At 34.0% G+C, this 25,938-nt stretch overlaps 1 protein-coding gene across 4 annotated transcripts in view; it reads left to right on the forward strand.

The window, feature by feature from the left end:
* The window catches only part of PIK3C2G (phosphatidylinositol-4-phosphate 3-kinase catalytic subunit type 2 gamma), a 355,657-nt gene that overhangs the window by 12,518 nt on the left and 317,201 nt on the right, over window positions 1–25,938 (forward strand). For all 4 annotated transcript variants that reach the window (XM_045463665.1, XM_045463664.1, XM_045463668.1 and 1 more), the window contains exons 2-4: window positions 12,764–13,522; window positions 18,960–19,042; window positions 22,486–22,643. In XM_045463665.1, the coding sequence (XP_045319621.1) occupies window positions 12,845–13,522; window positions 18,960–19,042; window positions 22,486–22,643 (919 nt within the window). In that variant the 5' untranslated portion in view covers window positions 12,764–12,844. The remainder of the gene's footprint in view (window positions 1–12,763; window positions 13,523–18,959; window positions 19,043–22,485; window positions 22,644–25,938) is intronic.

The following is a 25,938-nucleotide window of genomic DNA, read 5'->3' on the forward strand; positions in this document are numbered from 1 at the left end:
GTGCACCTGGTTGAGTGTCTGCATTTCACATTCTAACTCCAGGCCTCCCAGAGAACTTGAAAACCATTTCATCATGAATGTTCTAAATAAGATGATTTCTTTCTCTTAATAATAAAACAGTCATGTTTTGTTTTTGTTTTGTTTTTTCTGGTCTCACGGCAACAGAATAAGGAACTACATTTCCCAGCCTTCCTTGCAGTTATTTATTCAGGCAAAGGGATGTGAGAAGAAACATGTGCCACTACCCAATGAGGTTCTTAGCAGGGAGCCACTTGCCTTTCACTTCTTTCCCTCTTTGTAGTACCAGAAGTAGACACAGTGAGGTGATAGTGGCTTATGGTTTTCTCCCTACTTCTTAGACTACTTTGTACTTCTACTTTTGGGGTCCATTAATTAAATACGGGTTGTCTCCCACATCAGGATACCATTTTCAGATTGATTACATCTCTTCTTAAATAATTAAATCCTCCTTAAGCAAGGCTCATGGTTTCAAATGCAAAAATTACCTCCTGAATTAAAGAACTATATGCACAAATATTCACTCAAAATCTTAGGTTAGATTTTATATAAATCCTCAAGTTCTACATACCTTTTTTTTTATGTTGTTTTAATTTTTTTAATATTTATTTATTTTTGAGAGAGAGACAGATTGCGAGCCAGGGAGGGACAGAGAGATGGAGACACAGAATCCAAAACAGGTTCCAGGCTCTGAGCTGTCAGCACAGAGCCCAAATGGGGACTCAAACTCACGAACCATGAGATCATGACCTGAGCTGAAGTCAGATGCCTAACCCACTGAGCCACCCAGGTGTTCCACAAGTTCCACATATCTAAAAATTCAAGCTACCTACTTCTTTTTTAAAATGTATGGTATCAGCAATGATATAAAGCAAACATACAACTCAATGTGCTATTATAAGTTGAATAATCCTCTAACCACCCTCCATGTCAAGAGACAAAACTTTCCTGCCACCCATAAAGCCTTCCATGCACCTCCCCATCACAATATCCTTCCTCTCCCCACAAATAAACACTCTTCTGCTATCACATTATATTCTTCTATATAGTCTCATCATCCAAATGTATATACATAAAGTATATAGTGTTGTTTTGCCTTTTTTTCTTTGGAAGAGGTGGGTGGGTATATTTTTACAGTTTTTTTTTTTTGTTGTTGTTGTTAATGTATTTCATCTGCATTCCTTTTTTTCTTGTAATTTACTTGTTGAAGAAACTAGTTTGTTTTTCCTATATCAATTTCTATCCTGTGTTTAGTTTAATTTGTTCCTCTGTCTTCTGTGTTTCTTGAGCACTAGTGATTGGATACAAAAGTTTGACCAGATAGATTATGGTTAAGTTATTTGCAAAACTTCTTTATGGTAGTTTTGGATTCTATATCAGGGTACAAAATGCCTGGCTGCTTTCTTTTGTGATGTTAGCATCCACTGATGCTTGACGCCCAGATTTAATAATTCATGACTTATTGTAAACCATTGATAACACAATTTTATCATTCATTCTTCATTTATTAATTGCAATACTTCTGCAAGGAGAAATTTTTCTCATCTATTACTTATTCAGTCTTATGTCATATAAAAAAAGACAAAACAAATGGTTTAACGGTGTATTCTATTAACCCTATGTTGTACAAAGGCAATTAATTAGTTGTGTGTGTATGTGTGTCATTATGAATGTATGCATTTAAACACGTTTTGTATGTTTTCATCCATTTCAGTTATTGCACTTATTGGCCAATGGGAGCCTTTTCAAGTTGGCTTTCACTTCCTATTGGTACACCCTTGTATTCTCTGATATCTTCCTTACTAACTACAATAATAGGATCTCTTACACTCATCTTATATATTCTCTAAATCAGAAATCAGCTGGTCCTCCAAGTAGCCCTACTCTCTTTCAGTGCGTAGTATTTCAGTATCACAATCTGGATGTTAGGGATGCTCACTGATATTGAGATGGACATTTTTTTCTAGGCCTTTCCAAGGAAGAAAGCTGTAGATACATAGAGACGGAAAAAGAGAGAGAAAGATTAAAAAAACAAAAACAAAAACAAAAAACAAAACTTCATGAGTTCATTCTGATGCCTTCAGTTCTGATTCTATCTCAAGGGCACTGGGGATGCTAGAATTACTCATTTGTGTATCCAGCATTACATACTTTTCATTCTCTTATTTACTCTTAAGACACACTCAGAGGAATTGAATGAATTACTGCTTCAACTGCTTTATCATGCTTCAGACTAAAATTTTAACAATACTTAGGAATCAAAACATGCTTGAAACCAGGTCTCAATGACTTGCAAGAAATTATCTCTGATGTACTGGACAATATAAACAAAAACATACACAATATATAAGTCTTAAATATGTTATTCATGAATTTTACTTCTGTTTTTTCTAAGGCAAAATAAGCTTAACAGTATTCTACATAAAATTCCCCCAAATAAAATGAGGCCTGTGTCTATTAAAGTAATTCTCACATGGTATAGTATTATAAACTTGTATTATAAATTTAGACACAATTTACCTACTTGAGGGTAAGAGCTGTGTTTGATCATTTTTGTATTCTAAGTGTTTTATACAGTGCCTAAGACAAAATATGCTTAAAAAACAGGTACTGAACAATTAAATCTTCAAAGAGTAAATAGGTTGATCTTTGAAAAACACAGGCTTGAACTACATGGGTCTACTTATACACAGATTTTTTTAAAAATAAATACATTGGAAAAAATTTTGGAGATTTGTGACAATTTGGAAAAAATCACAGTTGAGCTGCATAGCCTAGGAATGGTGAAAAATTAAGAAAAAATTAGGCATCTTATGAATGCATAAAATATATGTAGATATAGGTATTTTTTATTATTTACTACCATAATATATTCACAAATCCATTATAAAAAGTCAAAATTTATCAAAATTTACACACACACACTTACAAACCACACATGGCTCTATTCAGTTGAGAGAAATGTAAACAAATGTAAAGATACAATATTAAATCATAAAATTAACTATACTACACACAGTATTACTATAATAATTTCATAGCCACTTCCTCTTGCTATAGTGGTGAGCTCAAGTGTTGCAAATATCCACTTAAAATACCATGTGATGCTAATCATTTCCACGTGAATAATTGGTCTCTCCAGTAAACTGCATATTGCAGTAAAAAGTGATCTTTTGAGATTCTCACATATTTTCCATCGTGGTTAGTATAATATCATAAGCCTTGAATAACACCATGGGGCCCATACAAAGTGTCACCAGTGATGCTGGAATTTCTCCCAAGATGCAGAGAACAGTCATGACATTACAAGAAAAATTTGAATTGCTTGATATGTATTATAGATGGAGGTCTACAGCTACAGGTGCCCACCATTTTGAAATGAATGAATTCAATATATGGACTACTGGAAAAAAAAAAAGAATGAAAGAAAGAAACTGTGAATCCATTGGTAAGGCTTCTAATCAATAGTAGGAGGAGTCAGCATCCCTAACCTTTGCATTGTTCAAGGGTCATCTGTAGATGTATGAATAAATGAGTTCATTTATTCAAGTCAGTATCTCCCCAAAACAAGAATAAATAACAGCTTCAAATTTTTCGTATACAAGAAGCTTTAGGCAGTCTAATGAGAAGTGAGGCTTCTATAGGATTATACATGTATAAGAAAATGTCAATTATTCATGTAAAAAGGCACCTAATAGAGACTTTTGGAAAGTAATGTTTTCCCCAAGCACCTCTTGTCTCCACTTAGGTAAAAATACTATCATAGCTCATGATAATAATAAGACGTTTACCTTGTCATCACCCAATTCCAAACTAGACATAATGTAAATTATATATACATACATATATATATATATATATATATAAATTCATATATATATATATAGACATATCCAGTTTATGTCTAGCTAAAATATGAGCATCTCTGTGTCTGCATGATAAAGAAAGATGGTAATTTCAGATCATCCTTACAGCCAAGAGTTTTTTTTTTCAGGAACCAGGTTAGCTCTGTAGCTCTGCAGAGTTTCCCTCCACCTTACTGAAAATACAGATGGTTTGGCTTGATTAGACTTTAACATGTCTTATGTTGGCACAATCTTGATCTTCCATGACATTTATATACACCTTAAAAACTGGTACATTTTCAATGGCTACAACTTGCTCTCTGAAATAAAGATCATTTTCTTCAACCTCGTAATTTAATTCCCCTACCGTTCTCATGTCTCCTGTATAGATATATTCATTCAGTAGTGTAGAGAAGTTTTTGAATCAAGAGCAGACACTTTCGGACATTTTCTTTGTTCTTCGGTAAAATAAATATTTTTGTTCCCATTGTTGCGGTTTTGTAACCCTAAGACTGGGCTTATTTGGATGATATCTGTACCTTTGTAGATTTAGTAAATGGAAACAGCTGACAGGGGCCGCTTTTTCTCTGATAGGTGCCTAAGTTCTGTTGGCACTTTTTCCTTGAGGCCAAATGAGTAACTAACCCTCAATGAAAACTGATTTCTGAAAATTTTAACCGAATGGAACGTTATATGCAATTGCAGTAAACTAAGTTTTCATGATTGACAACTTTTAAATATCCTGTTTAAATTCAGCTGAATGTGCCAACGAAGGCTAGAGGACTATTTTTGTGCTGTCTGCTATACTTCCGGTTTCTGATTTTCCAATCAATTAGGAAGCAGCTTCCAACTTGCACATTGTATTGATTTTATATTGTTACTGTAACAAATTATTACAAACTTAGTGACTTAAAGCAAGGCAAATTTGTCATACAATTCTGTAGGTCAGAAATACAATAGTCTCATTGTGTGGAAGTCTATGTGTCAGAAGGGCTGTGTTCCTTTCTGGAGGCTTTTTTAGGGAAAAATCTGTTTCCTTTTGCTTTCTAGCTTCTTTCTACAGGCTCTTTGAGGGGCACCGAGGTGGCTCCGTTGGTTAAGCATCTGACTCTTGGTTTTGGCTCAGATCATGATCTCACGGTCCATGGGATCAAGTCCCCCATTAGGCTCTGCACTGACAGCCCAGAGCCTGCTTGGGATGCTCCTTCTCCCTCTCTGCACTTCTACTTGAACACACTCTCTCTCTCTCTCTGTTTCTTTCTCTCTCAAAATAAATAAACATTATGGCTATTGAAGAGGGCATCTTTTGAGATGAGCACTGGGTGTTGTATGGAAACCAATTTGACAATAAATTTCATATATTAATAAATAAATAAATAAATAAATAAATAAATAAATATTGAAAAAAATCAAATTCCTTAACTCTGGCCCCTTTTTCTGTCTTCAAAACCAGCAAAAGAAGGTTGAGTTCTTCTCAAATCGCATCACTCTGACCTTTTATGCCCCCTCTTCCCCTTTTAAAGATCCGTGTGATTTTATTGAACCCACTCAAGTAATCTCCCTATTTTAAGGTCAGCTGATTAAGAAATTTAATTCCATTTGCAACCTTAGTTTCTCTTTGCCATATAATCTAACATATTCACAGGTTTCACGTATTAAGACATGGAGATATTTGGGGAGGCACTATTCTGCCTATTGTACATATTTTTTATGGTTCTGAAGAGTTTATTTGAATCAGGAACCGACAGCCATGTTCTCTCAATTATGGTGTAATTGCTTCTAATCTGTATGTACAGCTCTGCCTCAAAGTCAAGGTATATGAGTTTCAATTATTTTACTCATTACTTCATAATGCAGAGTGTACACATTGCCAGCTGGTACCAAATAATGTTTCTATTTGTTTATAAACTAAGAAATAATTTAGCTTTTGATTGTGTTGGTAAAGATGGGATTTAAAATTATTAGAAATTCCTTAAAATCACCAAATTTAATATTGAAAAAGTGAATCTGGAAGTTTTTTTATTATATTTTCAATACAGGTATTTCTCATTCTCCTTTGTCTCATGATGACGAGATTTTTCAGAGAGGCATCTAACCCATTTCAAGTTTTAGTGCTGTGAGAAATGCTTGAAAAAATATTGTTATTAATAAAAATTTTAAAGTTCTCAACTCTTTTCATTAGAGAGAGTTTGAGCTGAATTAATACTGTGTTGCAGTGTCTAAATTCAGCCATGTTCTAGATGTTGTTTTTGTTTACTTATTTTGAAAGAGAAAGAGCAGGGGAGGGGCAGAGAGAGACGGAGAAAGAATCTTAAGCAGGCTTCACACTGTCAACACAGAGCCTGATTCAGGGCCGTGAGATCGTAACATGAGTCAAAACCAAGAGCTGGATGCTTAGCTGGCTGAGCTGTGCAGAAGCCCCATATGCCTCTCTTTAATCCTTGCTTATAACAAATCTGTAAACACAACTTGGAGACCTTTATGTGCCTCAGTTTTCTCATTTATTAAGTAGTAATAATAATATCCCAGGTTGAAACGAGAAATAAATGTGTTAATACACATAAACATGTACATGTATATACAGCAGTAGCACAGAGTTGGTCTCAAAAAATGTTAGGTATCACTATTATTATTAACAACAAATGGTACAGTCTAAAGGAAACTTTAATTTCATGATCAGACCACTGAGACCTTTAAAGACCTCTTTTAATGGCTCTACAAAATTAAAAAATAATTTTAAAAACTCTATCAGTTCTTTGAAGCCACTAAAAATTACAAGTCACTTTATTTTTTAATGTATAAAGCGAAAATCACATTTTTTTGTTTTTAAATTTTTTTAAGTTTTATTTATTTATTTTGAGAAAGACAGAGACAGCATGAGTGGGGAAGGGGCAGAGAGAAAGAAAGAGAGAGAGAATCCCAAGTAAGCTCCATGCCACATGCTACCTGCACAGAGCCTGAACCCATGAAACTACGAGATCATGACCTGAGCTGAAATTAAGAGTTGGATGCTTGACCAACTAAGCCACCCACCCAGGCGCTGCATTTTTTTCACTTTTAAATTAAATTCTTTTTTATCATTCATTTTTTTTTCACCATAATAAGTATACTCTTTAATATCCATGCTCTATTTCCCCAAATTCCCCACCTACCTCCCTTCTGGTAACCATCAGTTTGTTCTCCATAGTTAACATCTGTTTCTTGGCTTGTCCCTCTCTCTCTTTTCCTTTGGTTGTTCTGTTTCTTAAATTCCACATATGAGTGAAATGATGTGATATTTGTCTTTCTATGAGTGACTTATTTTGCTTACCATTATGTTTTCTAGCACTACCCATGTTTTACAAATGGCAATATTTCATGCTTTTTATGGCTGAAAAATATTCCACTGTGTGTGTCTCTCTGTGTGTGTGCATGTGTGCGTGTGTGTGTGTGTGTGTGTGTATACCACTCCATTTCTCTATCAGTGGACACTTGGGCTGCTTCCATAGTTTGGCTTGTTGTAAATAATTCCACAATAAACATAAGGGTGCATATATCCTTTTGAATTAGTGTTTTTGTATTTTTTTTATATTAAATATAATTTATTGTCAAATTGGTTTCCATACAACACCCAGTGCTCACCCCAACAGGTGCCCTCCTCAATGCCCATCACCCACTTTCCCCTCTATCCCACCCCCATTGTGTTTTTGTATTTGGGTGGTAAATATCCAGTATTTACTAGATCATAGCATAGTCTATCTTTAGCTTTTTGAGGAATTCCCATACTGTTATCCATGGTAGTTACACCACTCTGCATTCCCACCAACACTGCAAGAGCGTTTTTTTTTTTTTTTCTCCACATCTTTGCCAATGGTTGTTTCTTGTGGTTTTGATTTCAGCCATTCTGACAGATGTGAGGTGATATTTCATTGTAGTTTGATTTATATATTCCTTATGATGAGGGATGTTGAGCATCTTTCCATGTGTGTGTTTATCCATCTTTCTTTGGAGAAATGTCTGTTCATGTCTTTTTAATTGGATTATTTTTTTGTCTGTTGAGTTTTATCAGTTCTTTATATATTTTTGATACTAAATTTTTATTGGATGTCATTTCCAAATATTTTCTCCCATTCAGGAGGTTCCCTTTTAGTTTTGTTAATTGTTCCCCTCACTGTGCAGAAGCTTTTCATTTTCATGTAATCCCAATAGTTTATTTTTGCTTTTGTTTCCCTTTCCTCAGGAGACATACTTAGAAAAATGTTACAGCTGATGTCAAAAAGATTACTGCCTCTGCTCTCCTCAAGGATTTTTATGACTTCAGGTTTCACATTTAGGTATTTAATCATTTTGAGTTTATTTTTGTGTATGGTAAAAGAAAGCAGTTTGGTTTTATTACATTTCATGTAGCTGTCAAGGTTTCCCAACACCATTTGTTGAAGAGACTGCCTTGTTCCCATTGAATATTCTTTTTTTTTTTTTTTTGTCAAAGATTAATTGACCATATAAGTTTATTTCTGGGTTTTCTATTCTATTCCATTGATGTATTATGTTTATTTTTATTTCATTACCATACTGTTTTAATTACTACTGCTTGGTAATATAACTTGAAGTCTCGGATTGTGATACCTCCAGCTTTGTTTTTCTTTTTCAAGATCGCTTTGGATACTCAAGGTCTTTTGTGGTTCTATACAAATTTTAGGATTGCTTTTTCTAGTTCTGTAAAAAAATGTGGTTGGTATTTTGATAGGAATTGCATTAAATGTATAGATTGTGTCGAGGAGTACAGACATATTAACAATATTCTCCCAACCCAGGAGTATGGCATGTCTTTCCATTACTTTGTGTCATCTTGAATTTCTTTTATCAGTGTTTTATAGTTTTCAGAGTACAGTCTATCACCTCTTTAGTTAAATTTATTCCTAGATATATTTTTTGGTTTTGATGCAATTGTAAGTGGGATTGTTTTCTTTTAAAAAAAATTATTTTTTATATGATATGGAGAGACACAGAGAGTGAGCAGGGGAGAGGCAGAGAGAAGAGGGAGACACAGAATCCAAAGCAGGCTCCAGGCTCTGAGCTGTCAGCACAGAGCCCAATGCAGGGCTCAAACCCACAAACTGTTATATCATGACTTGAGCCGAAGTTGGACACTTAACTGACTGAACCACTCAGGGCCCCAAGTAGGTCTGTTCTCTTAATTTCACTTTCTGCTTTTCCGTTATAAGTATATATGAATGCAACCAATTTCTGTTTATTTTGTATCCTGTTACTTTACTGAATTCATTTATCAGTTATAGTAGTTTTTCGGTGGAGTTATTAGGGTTTTCTATATATAGTATCGTGTAATGTGCAAATAATGAGAGTTCTACCTCTTCCTTACCAATTTGGATCTTTTATTCTTTATGTAGTCTAATTGCTGTGCCTAGGGTCTCCAGTACTATGTTGAATAAAAATGTTGAGAGTGGACATCCTTATTTTGTTCCTGACCTTAGGGAAAAAGTTCTCAGATTTTCCCCATTGAGTACAATGCTGCTGTGGGTTTTCATACAAGGCCTTTATGATGTTGAGGTATGTACCCTCTAGACCTACTTTGCAGAAGGTTTTTTTTTTAACATGAATAGATTTTGTACTTTGTCAAATGCTCTTACTGAATCTGTTGAAATGATTATATGGTTTTTCTTTCTCTTATTGATGTGACATATCATGTTGGTTGTTTTGTGAATATTTTTTTCATATTTTTAAAGTTTTATTTACTTATTTTAAGAGATAGAGGGCAAGCAGGGGAGGGGCAGAGAGAGGGAAACAAAATCCCAAGCAGGCTCCTGTGCTGTCAGAACAGAGCCCAATGCGGGGTTTGAACCCACAAACTGCAAGATCATGACCTGAGCCAAAATCAAGAGTCAGACACCTAACTGACTGAGCCGCCCAGCCACCCTGATTGCTTTGTGAATGTTGAACTACCCTTGTATCCCACTTGATTGTGGTGTGATTTTTTAAATATATTGTTGAATTTTGTTTGCTAATATTTTGTTAAGGATATTTGCATCTATATTCATAAGAGATATTGGCCTATAGTCCTCTCTCTCTCTCTCTTTGGTGTCTTTATCTGGTTTTGGTATAAGGGTGATACTGGCCTCACAGAATGAGTTTGGAAGTCTTTCCTCTTATGCTTCTTGCAATAGTTTGAGAAAAATAGTTGTTAACTCTTCTTTAAATGTTTGGTAGAATTCGCTGTGAAGCCGTCTGGTCCTGGACTTTTCTTTTTGGAGAGTTTTTTGTTTACTGATCTCATTTCATTTTTGGTAATTGGTCTGTTAAATTTTCTATATCTTCCTTCTTTACTTTTGATTATATGTTTCTAGGAGTTTATCCATTTCTTCTTAGTTGTCTAATTTGTTGGCATGTATATTTTCATAACATTCTGTTACAACTGTATTTCTGTAATGTTTGTTGTTATTTTTCTTTTTTCATTAGTGATTTTGTTTTTTGCTGATCTTTTCAAAGAACTTGTTTCATTAATCTGTCTTATTGCTTTCTTAGTTTGTGTATCACTTATTTCTGTTCTAGTCTTTCTTGTTCCCTTCCTTTTGCTGGGTTTGGGTTTTATTTGTCACATTATTAAAGTCACTTTAATATAGCCACATTTATCATATTTAAGCTAAGATAGAGCAGGCTGGTCTAAGGAAGACTGTAACAGGATATTGACTCTGGTTGTCAGAGTTAAATTCATACCAATGACAATCCTGAGTTCCATGACAGAGACAGATGAAGGAGTCTCATTTGTTTTAATGAACCATAGTATTCACTACTAATGTGAAGATTAAAAAATGTCAATTCCTAAAAAAGAGACTGTGGCTAGATAATGTGACCCATGAATTAGGATAGCTTAGAATAACAATTTATAGATTTTTTTTTTGGTTAACACTTCATTCTATACACTTCTTAAAAGTGTATATCTCTTAAAAGTCTTTCCCAAACCTGTCAGTTCAATTCTTGACTGGATTGAACTGAAATATTTTTTGCCAAATCTATCAGTTCAATTTCTTGAGCAAAGTAGTAAAATAAATCTAATTCACTTATTTCTTAGGGGATTATGAGTTTTAAGTAAATCTTAGCACTAAAGGAAAAAAATTCTGTTGCCATTGCAAAACACTGATAAAGAATCATATTTGATGGTGAATCACTATCATAATTACCCTTTAACTTTTTTTATTCTTAACACATATAAATAATTATTAAGGGAATTAATAAACTCATAAAAGTGAAAGGAATTAATCAATTCATATGAGTGACACAAATAATTTTTAATTTCATTTTCTTATAACTCAATTATAATTTTTTAACTTATTAAATCATCTGTTCAACAAATACAAACAAGCAGTAAACCAAACTTTTGGTTTACTGAGTAAACCAAAGTTCTAGGTACTGAGCTATAAGTGGGAAAGGTTAACATGGTCTAATGATCTAATTAATGGGAAAGAGAAATCTTACATAAGTAACATCTATAGAGGTTATCCTAAGGCAGCACTATAACCACTATAGTGGTTATAGTAACCACAGCACTATAGTAACCACAGCACTATAATCCACTAAAACCACTGGAAAGCTATATCCCGAGGAGATAATTGGTGAGTCTTTTAAACATATCATTAAAATATTAAAAAGTGGATTATAGGACACAAGGAATGGATACAGAAAATGTAGAAGTAGTTTCAGAGATAACACCACATTCCAGGTGAGAAGAAAAAAGTTTTAGACCAAGATTGTGGTGGTGGTAGACAGAGAGAGCAAGATATCCTACAGGAACTGGCAGTTTATTTTATACTGAAGAATAAAAATGAGGGAAGAGTTAAAGATGAAACTCTGGTTTCTGGTCTGAGCAACTGAGTTGATGGTCAAGTCATTTTCCATCACAGAGAACACTGGAATAGGAGCAGGTTTTTGGATGACTATGATCCAAGTTTTAGACTTTCTTTTGGAGGTTAAGAAAAATTTCCAAGTGAAAATATTGAGAAGGTAGTAATAAAAATAGTCAAGGCTGGAGCCATTGACATAGAAATGGCACCTTAAACCACAGGAAGTATGAAATAACTTAGAAGGAGAGAATAATTGAGAAGTAAAGAAGCTCTGACAAGGGTCAGGTGCAAAGTGAATAACAGGCAAAGGAGTCTTTGAGAAAGAATAAACACAGAAGGATTCAGAGAGTGTAGTATCAGAGAGAGTCCAAGTAAGAAAGCAAGAAACTTTTAAATGAGAAGCATGGTGAATGGAATCAAATATTGTAGAGAGATAAATTAAAATAGAAAGTGACCAATGTCAACTGAATTTACTGACATGAAGTTTTTGGTGAATTTAATGAAAAGTCACTTTGGAGAAGTTGAAAGAAGTTTGCAATTGTTTAAAGAGTTTTGGGAAGGGGAAGAAAGAGTCTAGCCAACCCACAAGATAATTGGTTATGGAAAGAAGAAAAAAGTTAAAACTATGTCTAGGAATGGAGCAGTTGCTCATCAAAGAGACTGTTTAGCTAATAAGAGACTTTACCATGCTAGCATGCTTGTAGATGATTGAATACAGAGGGAGATAATGATTCTATGATGACCGGATCTTCAGTAGGTAAAGGAATTCAAAGGGATTCCCCTTGACTTTTGATTGATTCATGAAATTCCTGTCATAATTCCTGTCATAATTCATGTGGACTTATTTTTTGCTTATAAGAGTTTCACAAAACTAAAGTCAATAGTCCCCCAACAGACTTTAATGTTGTGAGACCTAATGGAGTTTTAGATTATTCATGAATCATTTCATTTACTAAGGAGAAGCTTCAAAACAATTGCTTATATTTATTCATCATATTCTTTTCTTCCAGGTTCTTTTATTTCTCATTAATCGAAGAATTTTTTTTTCTTTTATCCTTTTTCTAGGAAAATTCCTATCATCTTTCATAATATCACCAAGTCAATATCTGGAGCAGAATCAATCCTCTCAGTTACATAAAATTAAAAATGGCATATTGTTGGAAAACAGATCTAAATACCAGTGAATCACATGAAGAGCAGCATGAGCACCAAGAATTTCACTCTATAAATCAGTCCTTTTTCCCTAGCCATGTCAGTCTGGGTTTTGATCAGCTAGTAGATGAGATTAGGATTAAAATTCCATTCTATCAGAGTGAAATAGAAGAAAACACTGTTTGTGTACCCCATGCACCAAACTGGGACTCAAGAAGGCATTCATTACATGAAACACACCAAATACCCTTGAATGAATTAACTTCTCAGACCTCAGAACTCTCCTGTCACCAAGTTGGGAAAACACCAGTAATTGGTTTTAGGCGCTCTGTGCTACCGAATCCTGAAAATATGAACAAACAAAGCTCTTGTGGAAACCCCATAGGAAAATATCATGGTGGTGATGATTACAGAATAAATATTTCAGCTCCATCATCCACTAGTCTGGATAAAATTAATTCACAGAGAGAATCAGAAAGTGAAAATCATAACTACCACATAGGATTTGAAAGTAGCATCCCTTCTATATATCCATCCTTCTCAACTAACTTCATGCCAAAAGAAGAGAATAAAAGAAGTAGAAATATGAACATTGTGAAACATTCTCTGATGCTTTCTGAAGGTTCTTTTCCACCCAGGACCTGGGAAAGTACACAGCCAGAGAATACAGAGGTATGTATGTATCACATATGTTGGCCTAAAAAAAAAAAAAAAAGAATCTGAAAGAATCATTCAATAATGTACTGGATTAATTTGGTAATGAGGGTCATTCACCTTAATAGGAAAATGTGTTGATATTATTTGTAAAAAAATAATTTATTATTCACAAATTCTGTGTTCCTAAATTAATGACTTTTTCTGAAGAAAAAAATTAAAATGGTACATCATTTTAAAGTTCCAATTTCATCAAAACTAAATAAAGTGTTACAGTCCTTACATTTTATTTGACAAAAAATATAATTGGAAATTTTGATGAAAGTAATTTTGATTCTTACTGTATTATTATGCATACATAAAAAACACATACATCTCATTTGATTGATATTTTTGAGTCATACTGTCATAAATTAAAACTTTATATCATTATGGTAGGAAAAATGTCCTTTTACCCAGAGACTCCTAAATTATGCTGTTGGCAGGCAACATCTATTGGGATCATTCCAAGAGTAGGAAATTAAGCAATAATTGTGCACTTCATCCTAATGGTTTCATCAGTAGTTCTCCAATCAATTTAGTTACCACAGAGTTTCTTGTATAATATTTGAATATTTCTCTGCTTACACTAAGTCTAGACACAAGCGAAACTGGAAGTAAACAGTAAAAAAAAATGAAACATTATTGCAGCTATAATTTACAGGGTGAAGCAAAAGGACTCCTCATTTATTCAACAACCATCATATTCTTAAAATATACATGATATACTAGGCATAATGAATGCAAAGAAATGACATGACACTTGAATTCAGAAATAGCATATTGCTCAAATTAACTTGCCAACAAATAATGGCAACAGAGTAAAATAACAGATAGAATGAGTTCACAGGAGAGGAAATACCTAATTCTGAGGCACTTGAGAGGAGGTAGCAACTCAACTGATCTGAATTAAAAGTCAGTGAATTTGGGGTGCCTGAGTGGCTCAGTATGTTAAGCAGCCAACTTTGGCTCAGGTCATGATCTCATGGCTCATGAGTTCGAGCCCTGCGTCGAGCTCTGTGCTGACCGCTCAGAGCCTGGAACCTGTTTCAGATTCTGCCTCCCTCTCTTTCTGCCCCTCCCCTGCTCAAACTCTGCCTCTCTCTCTTAAAAATAAATAAACATTAAAAAAAAATTTAAGTCAATGAATTTTAGGGACATCTATTTATGATCAAGGCAAAATATAACTTAGAATATAACTTCTCCTGATTTCAGATACTGAACAAAAGGCTGTATAGGACACCGTTCTTGAGGTCAACTTTACCAAAGTTTATCATTTTGATAAACACCGCAGTGTTGCATCATCCTCACTTCCTCATGGGGGCACTTTCTTGCTTGCAGAGCAGGCTAGTAAAGCCCAGTCTGAGCAGCAATATCGCTAAGTTTGAGCAGGCACAGCCTGCAGTTCCAGGCGGAGTGCCAGCAGAGGTATGCAATGGGCGGGAGTCAGAAACCTGTATGAGATTTACTGTAGGTTTTTGGACAAGTGATTGTGTTTACCACACACAAGTACAAGTTATGTAGTATAAGTTCTAATTCTAACCTAGCAAGAGAAGGCACTGAGCTGAGTAGTAGTTCAGGCATTCAATTGAGATTACACAAAGCTATCTCTTTTTGTTTGTTTTGTTTTATGTTTATTTATTTCTTTATTTTTAAGAGTGAGAGAGCATGAGCAGAGGAGGGGCAGAGAGAGAGGGAGACACAGAATCCAAAGCAGGCTCTAGGCTCTGAGCTGTCAGCATACAGCCCAACACTGGGCTCGAACTCATGAAACGTGAGATCGTGACCTGAGCCAAAGTCGGATGCTCAACCAACTGAGCCACCCAGGCACCCCATACCCAAAGCTATCACTTAAGAGTGTTAAACATATACTCTAGAGTGAATGCTGCACCTGCCAAAATAGATATGTCCTAACAAAAAATAAAATAAAGGCTAAAGAGACCAAAAAGATCTTAACTGTCTTCCAGGGAAAAACTGTATACTTTGTAAAAAAGACAACACAATTTATAGTGTGTCATCTATAATGCTGAACATATAATAATAGACGCACAGATATGTAAAGAAGCAGAGAATTTTGACCCACAATCAAGAAAATAACCCAGTCAATTCAAAGAGATCCTGACATAGTTCAGATGTTGAAATTAACAGAGACTTTAAGGTGGTTATCACTGTTGAAGTAGATAAAGTAAAAGATGGACATAATGAGTAGACCAATGAAGAATCTCAAGAGGAAGCTAGAAACTACAAAAAAATAAAGACTATGCATTTTCTAGTACTGAAAACACAGTATCTGAAATGGAAAAATCACTAGGTGTACTTAAAAACATATAGAAGATAACAGAGAGGAAGATAGTAAACTTGAAAGAAAAATAAGAAAAATTATCCAAACTAAAGAAGAGAAAATAAAACGATTATATAAAAATGAGCAAGGACTCAAACTTATGTGACAAGGAAGCTGATAATATGGACAATTTTGGAATGCTAGTGGAGAGGAAAGGAAAAATAGGAAAACCAACTTAAAGAAATAATGGTCTGACCATTTCTCAAATTTGGTATAAAATGTCAAATTATAGATCTAAGAAGCTGAACAAGTCCCAGACAGAGTAAATACAAAGGCAATCACATGTAGACAAATCATGCTCAAATACCTGAGAACAAAAGGTAAAGGAAAATCCTAAAAGAGAGCAGAGAGGGAAAACATTTCACACAGCAGAACAATAATCTGAATTAAAGCAAATTTCTATCAGAAACAATGGAAGCAAGACAACAATGGAATGACATTTTAAAATTATTTTTTAAGTTTATTTATTTATTTTGGGAAAAGAGAGAGAGAAAGCAAGAGCGAGCACATGCCTGCAAGTGGAAGAGGGGCAGAGAGAGACAGGGAGAAAGAGAATCCCAAGCAGGCTTTGCACTGTTAGCACAGAGCCCAACGCGGGCCTCATCTCAGGAACCGTGAGATCACGACCTGAGCCAAAATCAAGAGTCTGATGCTTAATCAGCTGAGCCACTCAGGTACCCCAACAATGGAATGACATTTGAAAGGATATATATCCATATTTACACACACACAAAATATATATACATATATATGTATGTATGTATATCTATACTTTTGTATCAATTGAGTATATACTTCAAAAAATAAAATAAAGATATCATATAAACAAATGTTGAGAGAAATTAGCCAGCTAACATGCACACAAAAATACTAAAGTGCTTTGAGTACAAGGAAAATGACACCAGATGGAATCTAAAAATGAAAAAAGAGCAGTAAAAATGGTAAATATATTAGTAAATAGGAAAAACTACTTTTAAATTTTGATAGCTGTTTAAAGCAAACAACAGCATTTAACTGAGAGTTATTTTATATAGAGAGATGAAAAATACATGACAACAATAGCATAAAGGATGGAAGGGGTAAACATTATTAGCTATTATGAATTCTTACATTCATTTTAACTGCATTGGTACAGTATTAATTCTAAGTACACCATGATATGTTAAGGATGCATATAGTCATTTCTAAGTATAGCTATTAAAAAAATAATACTGAGAAGAAAAACTAAAAATCCAACAGAATTAAATAAGAAAACAAAATCAAATAAACCAAAAAAGAAGGGAAGTAAAAATAGGAAAATAAATTATAAACAAATAGAAACAAAAATGAATATGGCAGTCTTAAATCCAATAATATCCATAAATATACTCAATAAATGGACTACACACTCTAAGTAAAAGAGAAAAATTGACAAACCAGATAAAAGAAATGTAACTACTACTACAACAGATGAACTTAAGAAAGGCACAAATAAGTTGAAAATAAATGAAACAGAAGATTTAGCCTTTGATCAGCAAACAAAAAGCTCTATTTTATTATAATTATTAATTAATACCAGAAAAAGTAGAGTTCAAGGCAGAGCATTATTAGAGAAAGAAAAGGGTCATTTCTTAATGACAACAAGGTTCATCAGGAAAATACAACAAATGTAATGTATTACAACAAAATACAACAAATGTAAATGTGTTATGTACCTAATAATAGCTTCAATATATACAAACAAAAATTACTCCATTGAAAGTTAATCATGTACCCACCTTCTGACTGAGTCACTTATGGATTTTTTCATAAGAAATAAAACACAGGTCCTTATACATACTTGTATGTAAAAATTAATAGTTTTCCTTATAAAAACTATGAACATCCCAAATGCCCACTGACAGGAAGATGGATAAACAAATTATGAAACTGTGAAATATGCATCAACAGAATAGTACTAATTGGCAATAAAAAATGAACAACTGATGTGTGACAACATAGAAAAATTTAAAAATATGTATCATTTCAGTGAAAGAAACCAGAAAGGAGCACACACACTTAATCTATGATGTTAGAAATCTGAATAATCTGAATAGTAGTTACCAAATAAATGTAGTTTGATAGAAGGAGATGTGGGGGAACTTTCTAAAGTGATGGAAATGTTCTATATTTTTATTGTGATGTTGATAGCACAGTTGTATACATTCCTCAAAACTTAAATTATATTATTTAAGACTCATGCATTTTTCTGTATGCATTACCTCACCTAAAAAATCCACATAAATAAATAAATAAATAAATAATAAATAAATAAATACAGAATGAATTGAAGGGATGTAGGATGGGATAACCCAAAATGTGCCACTTGGGCATACAGTTTATTTCAAGTTGAAAGTAATAAATACACAGCAGATGCAGGAAAAACTTTGCTTCCCTCATAATTGCCTGAATTTACATTGGAAAGAAGAGAATTATTAACAGAGACTCCCCTTTACCCAAGGAATTTATCTAGAAAATAAGGCAACCTTTGTTTTCAAACACGTCTTTTCACCTTCTTGTGAATGGCTTTCCTCCCCTTTGTGTTCACAGACTCCTACCAGTCTCTTTAGCTCAAATAAGCTTCAAGTTGCCTCATTGTCTTTGGAATCTCCTGTGTGGATTCCCCATACACACATTTTAAATAAATAACACGTGTTAAATTTGATTTTCTCCTGTTAATCTGTCTCACGTCAATCTGATTCTAAATCCAGCTAGAAGGACCATAGGATGGGAAGTTCTTCCTTCCGGACAGAATCTTTTTTTTTTTTTTATGTTTATTTATTTATTTTGAGAGAAACAGAGACAGTACAAGTGCGGAAGGGGCAGAGAGAGAGGGAAAGAATCTCAAGCAGGCTCCAGGCTGTCAGCACAGAGCCTGATGTGGGGCTTGAACCCACAAATATGCCAGCTCCTGACCTGTGCCGAAACCAAGAGTCAAACACTGAGACAACCCAGGTGCCCCTCGGACAGACTCTTTAAAACAAAATTAAAAATGTAGAATTGTATTAATGTTTTCTCCACATCAAACTATATTAATTTGACAGTTTTTATTTTAAGCTGACAGGTTGTTCTATTCAGCTGGTTGAAGTACCTCAAGGCAGTAATAAGAGTTTGGCCTCCTTCTGCGACAAAGTAAAAAAGTGAGTCTTGCTATTTCATGAAACTTTGAAATTTCTGTGCCGGCATAAATTTGTCTATTTTATAACAGCACTGAACTGATTAATTTTGAATACAAAATGTTAAAGTTTTATATATTTTAACAGTGAAAAATATAAATTCATGACAAATTAGTTCATTGATTAACTTCTAGTATTGTTTTTGTTGTTTTTAGTCAAATCATTTTATTTTCTTGATAATTCAGTTAAAGTTAAATGTTTAATAATTTCAGACCTGCCCTTGCTATTTGTTGACAGTTTAGTTTGCAGTGAATTAATTTCTTATTTAATGGCATAACTGACTGACTTCTCTGGCTCTGTCCTAAATTAGCATAGATTTATCCTTCCTACCAGGGATATACTATTTAGAATGATGAGACTGCCCTCCTTTTAATAACTCAATCTTACCTTGAATGAATTTCCAGAATAATGAACAAATGCATGGGTGTTTGTCCATTGAAAAACTAATTTGTTCATTAGAGGATATTACAAAAACATCACTGGTCCCCTTTTTACTTATTTAAAATGAACTTATAATATAAAGCTAGCTTCTGTTTTTTAAGGCCAATTTCTTATTAGCAGTTAAATTTATATAACCCCATCTCTTCTGCTGCTAGGGTTCCCAAAAGCTTTGAAAAATTCATGCATTTTCCTTCTCTTAATTTTTATCTATTTATAGCTACTATAAAAATAATAAATATACATATAAATAAACTTTAACTTATTTATCAGCTATAGCAGCTTCCTGCTAAATGATCACTTGGGACTAAAGACTGGAATCATTTATTTAAATAATTAATTTAAAGGCTATTTGAATGACTAATAACAAGTCCATGCATGAGAGAGATTCAAAAATGGAACAAACAAACAGAAAAGCAAGGTCTCTGTCCTAAAAAGCTTGTAACCCTGCTGGAAGAACTGAAAGGCATACAGACAAAAAAAAACTAAACTAAACCATACTAAACTAAACTAAACCTAGCAGCTCAAATCCATGAAAATATTTAATAATTAATGTCTCACTCTTGTTCACAGAAAAATAAAATAAAATGACTCTTTGGATTGCTAAATTAGCATCTTTAAAGATACCAATATTGATTCTTTTAGGAATAAACTACTCACTGTCACAAACTGACAAGCATTGCCAGGAACTTGACATTGTAAATCTAAGATATGATCATTTCTACCCATTAAGCATGAGAAATAGCTCATCTTAATATCACAAGATATCATTCAGTATAAATCCATTGACAAAACACTTATTACTAGTCCTTCCCATCACTTCCTTTTTTAACATAATGTAATATTCTCAGATGAAGTCTTCTTGTGGATGTAATAGTGACACAAAATACTTTATGTGATGGTTTGTCACTAGCTCATGGTGCATTTTCTGAGTTTCTAAATGTAATTTTTCTCAATGGTTCCTTTCAAAGTAACCATGAAACTAAAACAGATGACCAAATAATAATAAACTTTAGTGTAGTGAAAGGAAGAGATAGGTTATATTCACACATACTTAACTTGGTTTTCAATAATCCTTTTTGATGTATGCTCATATATAAAATGATTAAATTTATAAATGCCTAATTATTTCTTACACATACTATTCATCCAACAACAACATATTGAAGATCTACTATGTACTAGGCACTGTCCAACCCCTCTTAATTCAAAAGAAGACCAAATTGAGTTTGAAAGCCAGGTTTGTTAAGAGGGTCATAATAGAATGGATCTATGTATCCAGTTTAGTCTGTTATTTAATATTTAAATAAACATACCTAAAATGTTTGTAATATTCCTGTTATATACCCTTTAAAGAGAGTCTCTAACTTGTTGGATCTGGTTTATTTTTTTGACATGCTTTTAAGCCACATCTTTCAAGCAATGTGTCATATTTTTGTAAAAAATACAATAAAATGGCATAGCATATGCAAAGTTCTGGCCACAGTAGATGCTCAGCAAAGTTTTAGGAGAGAATAGGTCATAAATTTGCATTTTAAATTTATTTCCTGAAAAACAGGAGAAGCTTAAATCATGTATGCATGGAATAGTATCCTATCATATGGTGAATACTAAATCATGAAACTCCTCCACCAGAAGTTGGAGTCTAGATCTTTATCCTCGGGTATAAGAGAGGAGAGACGCCCAAATATTTATCCTGAACAGTGGGTTTTCAAACTGTAGCTATGGAGCAGCAGCAGTAATGGCTTACTTGGAAAACTGTTAGTAGGGGAAGTGAAGATTCCTCCACAGATCTATTGAATCAGCAAATATGAGCATGGGACTCAGAAATAGGTGATTCTGGCACATACCAGCCCATGCACTTTTTCATTTATCAGGCCCCTCAAGAAGGGGCTGTTTCTGTGGAATTTAACAGCATAGAAATTAAGCTATCTCAGTGAGCATGGCACTACTTTAATGCTGCACAAAGAGAATGAATGCTAAGGATGTAATTCCTATTGATACATTACATCGAATGTATGACATACATTCTACACACAGAACGTATAACGTTCTCTTCAGGAATAGCACTACAAAATTTAGATGTCTGAACAATTAACAAAAAACATAATTTCATATTCATTATCAAAGGCATTTTAAATATCTAGGTTGCAAATAATCTTATGTTATATTCTACATGTGGGTAATAACATGAATCAAAAGGGATTCAGCTATAATAATATATGATAGTTATGATACATCACATGGGTATATGTTTACATTCTACGAAACTCTTTCACATGCGTTTTCACTTTTAATCCTTGCCATAAACCTTTGAAGTAGATATAAATATCCTTAATTGTACAATCAAAGGAACTGATCAAATAACTTGCCTCTGACAATAAAATTACTAAAGGGAAGAGTCAGCATTCAAACTCAAGGCTTCTGGCTCCAAGGATAAATTATTTTGCAATTCTCTGACTCACTGGAGCAAGAAGGAATTGTTCAGTTTGTGCAAATGTCTTTTGGGCTAAATTACTTATGTAAAATCCAGAGATTTGTGTAAAAACCAAAAATTTTGAGCCAAGAATGGTATTTACCAATGGAACACAAACAAGATAATTTATTTACCAAAATCCTTAAATCAAAATGAGTGACTTCCAGCTTGAGAAAGTTAGCAAAAACCAAGGGGAGGTGTTCAGCTTCAAAAGTAATGTCAATGAAGGAAGTCTTCATGATTCAGAGTCAGTTTTCATGCCTGATAAATGCCAATATATTCTTAATTGCTTCAAATGAGATGCTCCTGGGAAAATCTAAAGAACAGTCTTTCATGGTTGTCTTGGTATAATTGTAATCTTTACCAATCTGGCCTAGTTAATAGCACTGTACCACCAATCACGTCCTGATTGTTTCCATATTTTAAATCTAAAGCAAAACTGAACATGAAGTTTCTTACCTCTCCTAAGTATTTTTTCCCATATATTTTTCAGGATAAGAGAAACATATCATGCAGCTGACATTAATTCGAATTCAGGGAAGATCTGGAGCACTACTGCAGCATTTCCATGTCAGCTTTTTTCTAACACTAAGTTTAATATAAATATTTGTATTGATAACTCAACACAACGACTTCATTTTAAGCCATACGGTAAGCGACCTTGCAAAATAAATATAAAAATCTACACAAAGCTAATAGGCTGCACAGCCTTGAGTCCACAGACTGAAAGCATTAAAAGAAGCATTATTAAATGCTAGTATTTTGCCCTAAACTGGAGTTAAGAGGAAAATAGCTGGAAACCTTTTGTGAACATTTGTTGAGCTATTGTTTTTTTTTTTTTCAACGTTTATTTATTTTTTGGGGGACAGAGAGAGACAGAGCATGAACGGGGGAGGGGCAGAGAGAGAGGGAGACACAGAATCGGAAACAGGCTCCAGGCTCTGAGCCATCAGCCCAGAGCCTGACGCGGGTCTCGAACTCACGGACCGCGAGATCATGACCTGGCTGAAGTCGGACGCTCAACCAACTGTGCCACCCAGGTGCCCCTGAGCTATTGTTTTCAAGAAGTCTCTTCATATACCTCACCCCAGAACACTTTACTTTCCTACTATATAATACCGGATGGCAAGTATAACAAATTTTTGGCATATTAAAAACAAAACTAAATCAAAAAGATTATAGATAAAGCATATGAATGAAATGAATGAATATATATATGAAAATGGCAATACTAACCATTAGAAACAACTATGTCATTCGAATGTAAATAATAGGCATTGATACATAGTCTTTATTCTCACTGTAGGAAGTATAGGAGCCTTATGAATAATGAGCAGATCCATTCATCAGTCTCTGGGGATGAATCCTGGAACTCTGCATCTTATCAAACTCATCAGATGATTCTTTTTTTTTTTTTTTCTAGAGTTTTAGAATCTCTTTAAAGTTGTTTAATAATTTTAATATATATATTAAATACATGTATTATGTATAATATATATATGTATAATATATGTTATAGATATAATATAGATATAATATATATCTATATATATATATTAGAGAAAGAAAGGGGGAGAGAGCATGAGCTGGGGAGAGATAAAGAGGGAGGGAGAACAAGAAATCTCAAGCAGCCTCCACACTCAAAACAGAGCCCAATGTGGGGCTTGATTCCATGACACTGGTATAATGACCTGAGCCGAAAACAAGAGTCTGACTCTCAACCAACTTAGCCACCCAGGCGCCCCAAAGTTTAATATTTCACTGTTATAGTCAACTATTTTGCAAAACAATAATAGTTCTTTAAACATTAGTTTCTACTAATGAGTTTCTACATATGAGCTATTTTTTCTTGGCAAATAATAACAAATATTTCTTTTAGTGATTGTTATTAATGTTATTATTACTTTGGGTTTTTTTTTCTTACTCTAGTCAAGATTCTGAGTTAGTACAGATGGCTACAAACAGCAATGTTATGTTGGAATATTTAGTTAGGACCATCTGGTTTGAAACTAACAAAAACCAACTTCTGCTTCCTTACAAAGAAAAAAAATTCTTAAAGAATATAGGGATTTCTTACAGAATTTAAGAGTAAGAATTCAGCAGATTCAGGAACGTACTAAAGGCACAGATGAACAAGCAGTCCAAAATTCCTGTATGCATCTCACCTCATCTCTTCTATATAATTGCTTCTCATGTTTCCCTTGTTTACTGCTGACTCATTTCCCTTGCTTTTCCAGAACATATGGAAAGCCAAGTTCTCAAGCTTAAATGCTATTTGGCCAGTTACCTACAGAAAATTTAATATCTCTATTAGATCCAATTCCAAATTTCTATAAAGCAAGATTCTAATTGCCCAGCCAAAATCAGTGGTGTTGAACCCTGAGTCAATCACAATCTGTATCATCTTGGCATCAGTTGCTGGAGAAGAGGGGAATAACTGTAAACTAGGGAGACCACTTCTCTTCTTCTAATTTACAGTATTTAATTTCTAACATTTCTTTCTCTCTCTCTCTCTCTCTCTCTCTGCATGTTCTTTTGTTGAATTTGGCCAGTTGGAGGCCATTTCTGACTTTTATGAGAAGTTTCAGGAAAGTGATTAGGTCATTGTGTTTAGTGTTAGAGATGTATAGTAGTAAAGAGGATGTCTGCGCTGTCGAGGATATTTACAAGGGGGAGGAAGAGGAGGAGGAGGAAGGGGTGAAGTATAGGAGAAAAAGGAGGAAGAAGCAGAGAAGGAAAGGACACCTTCATGAAAACATACAGAGCGTGTGCCACTGTTGGGAGGAAAATTTTTCCCCTATCTACTTATATTTGAAGGGGATGAGGGTGGTGGCTGTGACAGAACTGACAATAGATTAATAGGAGAAAAGGCAAGGTTATTTACATATGCATGGAGGGGTTACTCAATAATGAGTAACCTGCTGAATACCCAGAGGTAAAGGTTTATATACCAATTTAATGTAAAAGCGTGTATATGTGCTTGTGTTGAGGTGTGTCAGTTAGAGCTTCACTAAGAAAGTAGGAACCGTCTAGTGGATGGGCAATCTGTCTCCTTCCTGGAATTTATAGGAAATTCCCTCAGAAGGAAGTTAGTGGAAGCTGTATTTTAGGGAGTCTCTGCTTTAGTCAGATAATAAAAGTTCAGATAAGATTTCAAATACCTTCACTATGAAATCATCTTTATGCTAAAACTGTGATCCTTTCACCAGTTTATGTTAAGTGTTTTACTAGTAAATACAGATGTGCTCTAAAGAACAAAATAGTGTATCTGAAGAGTATATCAAGAATGACTTCAATAAAAGATGTTGTTGCTAGAAATTTAGAGAATAATGAAATCTAGATAAATAAAGAGGACAAGATGGATGAGGATAAGGCATTTTCATTCAAAAAGAATACTGTTTCCCCAAGAGTGAAGAAATAGAATCCTTCTAGAGAAGTAGCTGTTTTAAGCAAAGAATTCTGTCTGTGTTCCACAATCTTCAGCCATCATTTCAATGAAGATGATTCCTGTGTCCTTATTTACAAGTACAAAGTTTCTCTAGAGTGTCTTTACTTTCAACTACATTTAGATTTAGATGATGCATGGTCAGAACTGTATTAGGAGGCCATTTATGACATGCAAAGTGCTGGAAGTAGAAACCAGTTTGCAAAGATTAAAGAGTGATTTACAACTGTTTGTAAAAGTTATCTACTAAGAAGTTTGGCAATATTGGGAAGGTCAAAAAAATACTATCTTAATGTAATGAAATGTGTAAGGGGAGATTTTATTTTAAGAAAAAACAAAAATTTTAAGAAAAAACAAAATCATCTTTACCATGGAGAATATCGAATATATAAAAGAAAGGGTAGGGGCGCCTGGGTGGTGTAGTTGGTTAAGCATATGACTTTGGCTCAAGTCATGAGCTGTTCACAAGTTTGAGCCCCAAATCAGGCTCTGGACTGACAG

Source organism: Leopardus geoffroyi, chromosome B4 (assembly GCF_018350155.1).
Source record: "Leopardus geoffroyi isolate Oge1 chromosome B4, O.geoffroyi_Oge1_pat1.0, whole genome shotgun sequence".
Classification (NCBI taxonomy): Eukaryota; Metazoa; Chordata; class Mammalia; order Carnivora; family Felidae; genus Leopardus; species Leopardus geoffroyi.